The sequence below is a fragment of the Centruroides sculpturatus genome, unplaced genomic scaffold, assembly GCF_000671375.1.
Source record: "Centruroides sculpturatus isolate CEXI.00-Female unplaced genomic scaffold, Cexi_2.0 scaffold491, whole genome shotgun sequence".
Taxonomy (NCBI): domain Eukaryota; kingdom Metazoa; phylum Arthropoda; class Arachnida; order Scorpiones; family Buthidae; genus Centruroides; species Centruroides sculpturatus.
In genome coordinates, this window is record NW_019384702.1 from 41,153 (window position 1) to 52,221 (window position 11,069).

Below are 11,069 nucleotides of genomic sequence, written 5' to 3' on the forward strand. Positions count from 1 at the left end.
ACTGGTGTGTCATGAGAGGATTATAGGTGCGCCACGAAAATTTTTGAAGGTTATTAAATAAATTATTTTTGAAAGAAGCCCAAATAACAGTAAATGCACTTGTCAAAAATAAAACCTCTTTAAATTGATTATACGAGTTTTTCATTGTTATAATAAATAAACATATACATAATGTAGTAAAAAAATATATATTCATAAGCAAAATTATATGTGCATAACACCAGGTTATTTCATTTAANTATTCTAGAAAAAAACCTGATGAGTTTCATCTAGAATTCTTTCAGGTTGTTCTAGAAATGAAGTAGGAATAGAAGATTCATAATTTCCATTTCTATTTTATTTTTTCTTATTTAGAAACATTACAGAAAAAAGAATGAAGTAAATAATAATTATTATACATTCTTTTAGATTCTTAGGGAGCTAAAAGAAAGGTTATTCACTAAAAAAAGTTGATTTTGGTTTTTATATGGCTTGCAATCATAGTAAATGTTCAATGCAATCACTTCATCTGTAAAGATTCATCATCACTGACATAAACTTTGTTCAAAATTCCATATATGTCAAATGAACGGTACTTTAAGTTATAGAAGCATATTTAGAATTCTACTCATTACAAAAGTCGATTGGATTTGTACTTTTCAACCTGAAAAGTCTGTTCTCTTCTTAATAATGTCCTCTTTCAAAACATTTAACTTTTTACATACTGACATGCTCATTTTTCAATCAGATATAATTTGATATGTTAAAATTTCACTAGTAATTATACTAAAATTTTAATCAGAATATACAATTTTCTTTTGATATCTTTCCTGCTGTAGATATTACATTACAGTTAACTAAAGAGATTGATATAATTTTAAAGAAAATTAATTAAATATAATTATATTTAAGTTGTTTGTCTATGTTATATATACAGTTAGAAGTTCATGTTGAAGTTATTGAATTGATAAAGTACTTGATAGATACGTTTTTATAATCTTTTCTGTTTAAATATATTTATTTGATATATTAATACATAACATTTTAATATTATTTTTTATCAGTATCCAGATTAAAATAGTTTTATGACTATACAGTAATACCCCAAACTTACGCAATAGGTGGGACCGAGCGATAACCGCGTAAATCGAATTTGAATAAGTCGTGGTATAATTTCTCAATGTGTGTAAAATCCAAGTCGGAGGTATGTAAGCTAATAAATGTTCTCGTTAATCTTATCTCATCTTTTGATTCATTCAGTGTTACAAGAAATCACCACATAGAGTCACTCGAGTCTCCGTAGATATAACAAACACAAAAATAAATAACACAAAATAAATTGTAGCTATGTGTCAATTCTGCACGACACATCCGAACATGTAAGCCGAACAATAGTGTGGAGGGAATGAGTAATCAAGAGTTGCTTGGTGCTCAAACAAAAGACAAATCGACGAGATTTGAAAATCGCATAACTCCGGGTTCGCGTAATTCGCGGTAGCGTAAGTCGAGGTATCACTGTATTAGAATGATGAATGTGATATTTAATAAATGTTTGTTTGCATAAACTCAGGATCTAAAATTAAAATTATGATATAATACTAACCTGTGAAACTATGTATTATTTAGTTATTGAACAATTACTCCTTGAATATTCTGATGATAAAATTAATCAAGTTAATTAAATTATAAAAACTTCAATGTAATCTGAAAGTATTTTATCTATCTGTGGAAATTACATACAATTTATTAATTATATTGATTAATTTATTCATAAATTCAAAGATATGCTTCTACTTTTTATTTAAGATTTCAATTTCTAAGATATTTCTGTTAAAATAAATGTAGATCTTTTACACCCAATACAGTTCACTATAAAGAAGTTTGTTTTGTATATTTAATAATAATGTAAATAATTGCAGAAACCATTGTCCTTTACATGCATTTTTGACACAGTGTGTGAATGTATTTCTTGGACAAGTAAGTGGAGTTGTAGATGTGATGGTTGATAATGCTACAAAAAGTAAGTAAAACTTTTCTACTTTTATAGTTTGAAATTTTTTTTAAAATTTTTATTAAATATTTTAATTTTATATTGATTTGATATTGATAAGGCATCACATAAGTTTTGTATTAATCAAACATCAATACAAAAATCAATGGTTACACTATCAAATGGCAAAGGCCAAATTTTTTCTGTTATTTCGCTGTTTTATCTTTTTTGGATTTATTTTCAAAAATAAACAAATAGATCTATGTATTACTCTAAATATTTACTTTATTGAGATATGATGACTTAGACTCAATGCTCATTTTTTGTTGAAATTAGTTAGAGTTTGTAGAGGGATGATTAAAGCTACTAGATATAACAGACTGACCTAACCCCCAAATTGAATCCAGGAGCTGGATACATATAAAACTTTACAAATTTAAAAATAACTTATTTACTTGAATTTCAATGAAAATGGTTTGTTATTTCAAAATTACAAACTAATTACAATACTTAATATTGTAACATTATCTTTCAATCCTATTTTTTTAATCAAAATAGGATTGAAAGTTAATAGGACATCGCACTACTGCTCTGGAGGACCCAGAATTGAATCTGGACAGGTAAAAAAACACCCAGCAGAGTTTCAATGTGATCTGCCCTGGATATGTCTAGCTCCATTCTGCATCAGCCATAATGCATTTGGAAGAAGGTTCCTTTATTGCCCACAGGGTAAAACAGTGATTTTCAACTGGTGTGTCATGAGAGGATTATAGGTGCGCCACGAAAATTTTTGAAGGTTATTAAATAAATTATTTTTGAAAGAAGCCCAAATAACAGTAAATGCACTTGTCAAAAATAAAACCTCTTTAAATTGATTATACGAGTTTTTCATTGTTATAATAAATAAACATATACATAATGTAGTAAAAAAATATATATTCATAAGCAAAATTATATGTGCATAACACCAGGTTATTTCATTTAATATGAAATTTTCTTTAAATGAAAAATGTATCTATAATTTAATTTAATATATTTAGTTCAAATTACTTTAACCTAGAAATAGCAGGATATTGGGTAGATTTCTAAAGGCAATTATCATGCTACTTTTAAATGCAAATTAAGACTTAATGTTATTTGTTTATCTTATATAAATGAAAATTATTAATCTAAATAACTATTGCTGTAACCTGTTGCTATTTTACAGAATGATAATACAGTTTTATTTCATTCACAAAACATATAGACGAAAGAATAAGGTTAAGTGGCAAGTAACACACTGTTTACAAACACAACTTTAAATCACATGATTTTTCCCACAGAAATTTAATTATAGATTTAAGTGTGCCATGAGATAAAAAAGGTTGAAAAAAATTGGTGTAGAAGGAGTAAACAAAAAAACTTCCTGTTTCCAATGTGCATGTCATCTGTCTTAACTAATCATTCATCTTTGTCACAGCAAGCAAAGCATCAATTGTAAGAGAGAGATTTTTGATTTGGCATAAACATTATTGCTGTGGCGCATGCCTAATGTCTGCATTGTCAACAACAATATTGATGCCATAACATTAGTGTAAGGTTGCCAACTTTTAGGGTCAATACGTTAATTGCGCGTCAGGAAAACCTAGGGGATAATTGTATGTGGGTGGTGGCAGTAGGAGACAAAGATGACAAGTACACAAAAACCGTTTATTTTGACATAAGGTTAACTTACATAACAACAACAACAACAATGATTAGGAAGGGTTGACGTCAGTTGCTGGTGGGTGCCCCTGGGCTTCCTTGAAGAAGAGTTTGACGGAGAATGGGTGATGTCCTGTGTTCGGATTCACACTCCCTTCCTCTGAGTAGGCAGAGAAGCTTGGATGGTTGTGGCTGGTAGGTGCACGGATGACCTGAAGTCTTCTAGGCACGCGTCTTGGGGAGAATCAGCCTCCTGGTCCTTGAGATTCATGGATTTTATAAGATTTTTCCCGAATATCACCTTTTTGATTGGTCCCGTTCACCCTCTTCCTTACCCCTATTGGTCATTCTTTTGTTTCTAGGCGAAACCCGAGACTGATCTGGGTCGGGAAAAAATCAGAGGGGTGATGACAGGGCTTTTAAAGTTTGCACTCATATTTTACTCTGTTAAGGCCCTTCTCTCTGACATCTTTGAACTTAAACAGTCCACCAGATGTTCTTGTGGCCATTTACCCCCTAATGCGTTCAGGCTTAACAGATGTCCCTTTTGTCATTAAATCCCACCTTTTCTTGATTGTTTCGACCCGACACTTGTTCACGAGCATCTCGACAAAGCTCTCTCTCTCTCTCTCTCTCTCTCTCTCTCTCTCTCTGTCAACATTTCCCCCTGCTGTTTACCATTGCGTCATGTTTGTTTTACAATACGAAAAAAGTTTTTGTCCCATCTGGGTTCTGTCATTAACACACCCTCTTGACTCAATTCTATCCTTGAAACTCTCCAACTTAAAAGTTTCGTAATTAGTCTCAATTTTGATGCACTTTTACGAATCTCACATTAGTCAAAAACATGCCCCTGGTCATGATATGACTTGTGTTTTTCTAATTTGGTTTTTATGGCTTTGAAGAAACTGTAAGAAGTCTGATTTGTATTAAACAACATAATATAATTGTCGTTGAATTCACAAGGCCACTTCAAGCTTCATATCATATATTAATCAATATTTTTGTCAGAATGTTATGTTATGTATGATATCTGCATTAATATTAACCAATGTTGATGCAGATTTCATACATACCAACAAAATATTAATGAGGTTTGACCATGTTATATAAATTAATATTCTTGATTGTGTTTTTGATTTATTTTTTTTACAGTTATATTTTATGAATTTGTTAAAAACTATCTTAAATTCTATTATTAGTTCTTACTATTTGTATTTTTATTATATTATATTATATAAAAGTTTCCAATAGAATAAAGTTACAGCGTTTATCAAAACAGAGTAAAAAGTATACATCTGCTTTATCTTTTATTTTTTTAAAATTACAATTAAAAAAAATAAAAGGTAAAGCAAATGAGCACTTTTAAAAATTTTGTTTAACTTAATTGAGGTATTATTAATTTTGCTTTATTCAAATTCGGTTCTGTTATTTCCATTCATAAATGTAACTTGTAATATTTACTAATAATTAATTAAGAATGATTTTATATAATTTTAATCAAAATTAATTAAATAATTGATTGAGAATACAATATAAATATTACGTTCATTCATATAATATATTTTCCTAATAAGGTTTGGACACATGGAAACCAGTAAATGATCCTGAATTATTAAAGCCACTAGGAACAACAAGACCATTATTACAGGTAATGTTAATGTTTTTTATTAACTTTAATTACAAAATTTAGTATAATTTATAATGAAAATTAATGCAAAAATTTTAAAAATAAATAATTGTGTACAAATAAACTTATTACATAATCTTATTTTGCTGTGACAGTCCCAGTTTTTGTCTTAAATAATTTTGCAATTTGTTGGAATAATCTGAGATAAAAAAAAGTTCAGTTAATAATTTTAAATTGTTATTTCATCTTATTCATGTAAAAATGAGCATTAGAACATACTACTTTCCATGAACAGAGAAGTCATTGTTTCTTCTTCTCTCTATTAAACAATTTCAGGAAATAAGAACAGACTTTATAAAACATAAATATACTAATCAGTTTTTTATTTGGCTAAACACAGGACTATAGGGCCATGTTGGCCAAACTACAGTTCTTCTATACCCTAAAGTGCAGCTCTTATATTTCTGATAGGCAATACATTTGTGATGGTTCTAGGGATTTTTAGATTCAAACCCCACTCCCATGACACCAATTTGTGAGCCGCTGGGGAGGTTGGGAAGTCTTCTCCTTCTGGCCACAGGTCGGTGACCTACTTTCTTGTCAAGGATGGCGTTTCATTCAGTTACGCATTATGCGAGTGGAGGAGAGTCGGAGGGGTCGACGATAAGATATTGGCAAAGTCGAGTAACGACACCATTTAAAATAAAACAACAGTTTATTTAACACGCTAACTAAATAAAAATTTACAAAACTCCTTAGACTTCGCGGATGAGAGAGAGAATTCACAATAATATATCATACCTCTGACATAATATTGGATGGATACTTCTGACTTAAACGGTTTGAAGAGCAGTGCTCGGTGTGGCACAAGGTCTTCCAATTAAAGGCGTACAGTAGGTATGAGGGGAAGATATGGCCCATCTTCATCATTATCCGTTTGATTGGCGACTCCCCCGAGAGGGGAAGGAGGATTGCTTTTATACATTTTGTGGTGGGAAAATTTGTCAGGTGACCAATTGTTTTAGCAGGTGTGGGGTTAAAGTTGGTGTTAGAATGACAACAATATGACGAATTTCGCCGATAATTGTAAACTATACACAGTTTGATCGTGAGAATGTTTATAGTTAAATAGAAAGAGTTATAAATTTCTCATATGCTTTATATTACAGTTCTGTAGGGTCAAATTCCTTTAACCAAAGGAATTTGACCCTTAAATTTATTAAAAATTTAAAGGATTACTTTCTTTTATGAAATTATATGAACTTTGAATTTCACACATTGCTCCTGTCATGACAAAGTTTGGCCAGCCATGCAGGAATAGCAATCTGTGTAGATGGTGTAGAAATGCAACTGTTACTTTGTTCATATTATCAGATGCAATAATCATTGCACTCTGTTCTTGTCGTATAGTTTAACAAGGGCAGCCATCATCAGGCTTAACTTAGCTTATCATTTTTATCTAAATTAACCTTGAAAACCCAACTCTGAATAGATTTTATCCAAAATCTGTGATTGCTTTAACTGAAATTTCATTTTATTATTTTTAAAGTAAGTTTAGATGAAACTTCATACAAAGGATGGTATTTTTTATTAATGTTAACTTAATTAAAGGAATATTTATAAATTAGATATTATGATGTTTAATTTTATATAAACAATAAATCCACAAACCCAATTTTTAATTAAAGCCAAACAATCTGCTGCATTATCAAATTATAAAAAAACTAATTATATCATCATTAGAGAGTGGCTTAATCATCTACCTCTATTCAACTTACTGTATCTCTAGTTTTAAAATTATTTGTACTATAGCCTAGTAATATGACAGATCATTTGGCTTTAATTAAGTTAATTTTAGTATAAATGTACTGATAAACTCATTGATGTAAAGAATATCTTGAAGAGTGTATACAGCATGATCACAGACATATCATATAAAATTTTGCTTTTCTTGGAAAAATATTGCTTATATAGTTGCCATATTCACATTCAGTTATTATATTCATATATATTATAATATTATAATAGCTCTTGTCAGATCCAAATCCAGATAAGTGTAGAGATTGATAAAGGAAGGCCATATTTTCACAAAACATTATCTAATCTGATTGTTTTATATAACTTCATATACTAAGAGCAGCAGACAAAGTGACTTCAAATCAAGCATGAAGTAGAAGAAGAAAGTTTGTCTGTTATGTTTTACTATGGTATATCATTATTTAGACAGGCGAATACATTTTTGGAGTTAATCGAAGAATTGCTTATCAATGATATCAAAGTACCATTTAACATTCTTGAAAACTGATATAGAAATGTTCATTGAGAAGTCTGTTAAGAACACACTTCAATTGTTTACCTCAATTCTAAAATATTGCAGAATTCAAATATTAAAAATATACATTTGAATTTGGAGTTACTGAAATGTATATATATCCCCTTTTTAAGATATTCTTTTATGTACACATAAATTAAATGTAAACGATGTAAACAGAAGCAAATTTTATTTATTATATTTCTTAAAGATTTTTATATTAAGTAACTACATATTTTTATTATTATTTTATAAAATTTTATTTTAATTACATGAAATGTATTATTCATAAATATTAATGAAATTACTTATTCCAGAGTACAGTGAATTTAGATAAAAGTTTACAAGAATTACAAGAATTAATGTATGCTATTCCCCAATATGCAGAAGATTTTCTTAATTTAATATGCAATATTTTGAAAAATTACAAAGAAACTTGTCAAGCTGCATATAGAGGTTTGAATTTTGAAATAATAAATATTTAAATATATTTAATGTGTTGGCAATTTAAATAATTTAATAATTATTGTTTAAACAACTTTGATGTAATATGTTAATTGTAAAATATGTAAATCTTGATTTCCTTTTATCGTTTTATCCAAAATGCAGAAGATTTTTAACAGATTTACTTAAAATTTTTGCATTTTCTATATTTTTTTTTATATATATGGAATTCTACAGTTAGAAATATTACAAATACAAATATTTATGAATATAAAATATCCTATTTATTTACTTATTGGTTATAGTACGTAATGTCTTTTTTTATGATTACCCCCAAAAAATAAATAAAAATAAACAGCTAAAAACAAGTGAGCAAAACTGTTACATTAAAATCAATAAAGAAAATAAATGCTTGCGGAATTACAGACACTCAAAAAAGATTAGAACTGATAGGTAACTGAGTTAATACATTTGATCCATCATATATTTTATTGTCTTCTTTTAAATTCATAGAAGTTATTAACATGTTTTATAGAGTTTGACCAATGCATTCCAGAGCATTGGTCGCCCTACAATAAAAGATTTTATTACTGTTAATGCTTGAAGATGAAATCACTATAAAGTTATATAAAATTAAAAAAGCAAAACAAAATAATAAATTGTACTTTCAATTTATATCTATATAAATAGCAATTAAAAATATTAATTTTTTTCATTTGAAATACTTTTTCTTGTTTGAAAATATCTTTAATAGTATGTAATGCTACATATATTTCCAAGTATTTCAGTTGTATGATTATGAAGATGTCATTAAATTATTTTGCTACTATTGAGAGAATTTTATGTTTATAATATCATTGTATAATATCAAAAATACAGGAAATAATGTATTGTAAAATATCACTAATATTTAAAGTATGTAGTGATATGATTGCTTTAATCTAACAGAGTTAAATATAAATATTAGATCTAATTTGTTTTTTATTTTGGGTTGGGAGAATCAATGAAATTTCTTCATAGAAGAATAATCAATCAGTTAGCCTCTATAAATTTAGGATGTTAATAAATACAATTTTTCAACATGATATGGTAATATTCTTTATCATCATTTCAATAAAAGAAAAGTTTACTTTCCACAAAGATCAAAAACTGTAATTAAAATTACAATACTTGTATACTAAGAAACATTAAACAAAATATAATGGTTTTTAGCATATAAGTATTGTAGATACAATGTGGCATTGACATTATTTTATCGTGAAATTAAAAATACCCTGTTTTAACTAAATTTTGCATTAATTTTGCAAAATAATAATAAAAATTTCTTTATTATTATATATAAATAAAAATTTTAATATGAAAATTTGTTTCTGTGAAATAAATAGACTTGTTTGTTTAATTATAATAAAAAATAAGCCTTCAAATATATTGAATTTAACATTAGATGAACTTTGTTGAATTTATTAAATTATTTAATAACATACATAAAATTAGTCCAATAAGTCTATTACTAATTGTGGAAAGTTATAAGTAATTTAAATAATTCTTTTAAGTATTATTAAAATTTTTCCAGTTATTTTTAATGTTTTAGATCTTTATTTACATTAAATTTACTGAGATTATTTTATGAAATTTATGTATAAAATATTTTTAAAGGTGTTGTCCAACCAGAATCAGAAGATAAGAGAATTATAAGTGCTACATGGGCAAAAGATGATGATATTAGTCGTTTTCTTAGGTACATTTTGATAATTCTTTAGTTAATTTTTTAACTTAAAAATAAATAAACAAATACTTTACAGACATTTGCCTAATTGGATAAATCTACAACATTTAAAAGAGAATTGTGAACTGCCTGATGTTGAAGAATCACCCGAAGAAATAAGACTGAGAAATAAACAAGAGTCTGAAATCTTGACTGGAAATTTGACTGGAGAAACATTAATTCCACATCATGAAATTTTATCTGACCTCAATCAACTCCGGATATTAGCCCTATTACAAGAAAGTTTAGTAAGTTATTTTCAATCCTATTTAAAATTTTAAAAATTTTTTAGGAAATTAATTTAAGAATTTAAATTAAATTTTATGTTAAATCAATAATTCTTATTTAATTTCATTAGGAATGGTTTGGATCAAGAATATTAACATTTGCTAACAATCTTCCTACTCATCAACAACAGCAAATGTTAGCATCTCCTCAAGCTAAAATAACGGTATGTATATATTTATCTACTTAAAATGATTATAAAATATTTGTATTTTGAGATGAAGAAGAAAAATTTGTATTAAACTCAATTTTATAAATATAATCATCTATTTAATGAAACTTTTATAAATTTATATTTTCTGAGAATTAATAGGGTTGGATTTTTAGAATCTTAGCTATACCTTATAATATATTAAACTCAACACACAGGTTAAGAAATTAGTATTTAAAAAACTTGTTTGAAACATTATATTTAATAGATTTCAATGTGTTTAGTTTGCCATATGATGAAATAATATTACAGAAAATGTCAATTATACAGGAATAGTAGAGAGATAAAATTAATTGTATTTAGAAAACTACTTAGCATCTTTATATTTATTCTATGAAAGTTTTATTGCCATTATGAACTCATAATTTTAAAGTAAGTATTCTGCTTAAATACAGGATGGCCAGATTAATCAAGTTATATTTAAAGATTATTTTAGAACAGCTGCTGTTGCTTTTTGTTATTTAATTGCTTTATTAGAAGTACAATAGAGCGTCGTTTATCCAAAAGTCAGTTATCCGAAAGAATTCCAGTCGGCAATTTTAAATTTTCGCTAGTGCTGTGGTGCTGCAATCTTTGGCTATATCTTGGGCTATTCCAATATTTTTTTTTGTTGATGTGTGTGTTTTAGCTGGCAGCACTGGCATTTTTGTGTGGTGTTTTTCTGAGGACTGTGTGTCATGCTGAATCGAACGTTTTTGATACTAGATTAACTTCTAAAGTATAATTTTTTTTTGTTTTTATATTTTTCAATATATTTATTTTGTTTGTACA

The 11,069-nt window shown here is 27.5% G+C and overlaps 1 protein-coding gene across 1 annotated transcript in view; it reads left to right on the forward strand.

The window, feature by feature from the left end:
- LOC111627597 (exocyst complex component 4-like) overlaps nt 1–11,069 on the forward strand; it is a 40,532-nt gene that overhangs the window by 18,663 nt on the left and 10,800 nt on the right. The window contains exons 12-16 of the mRNA XM_023371185.1: nt 5,230–5,303; nt 7,911–8,049; nt 9,694–9,775; nt 9,840–10,050; nt 10,161–10,253. Coding sequence (XP_023226953.1) covers nt 5,230–5,303; nt 7,911–8,049; nt 9,694–9,775; nt 9,840–10,050; nt 10,161–10,253 — 599 coding nt within the window. The remainder of the gene's footprint in view (nt 1–5,229; nt 5,304–7,910; nt 8,050–9,693; nt 9,776–9,839; nt 10,051–10,160; nt 10,254–11,069) is intronic.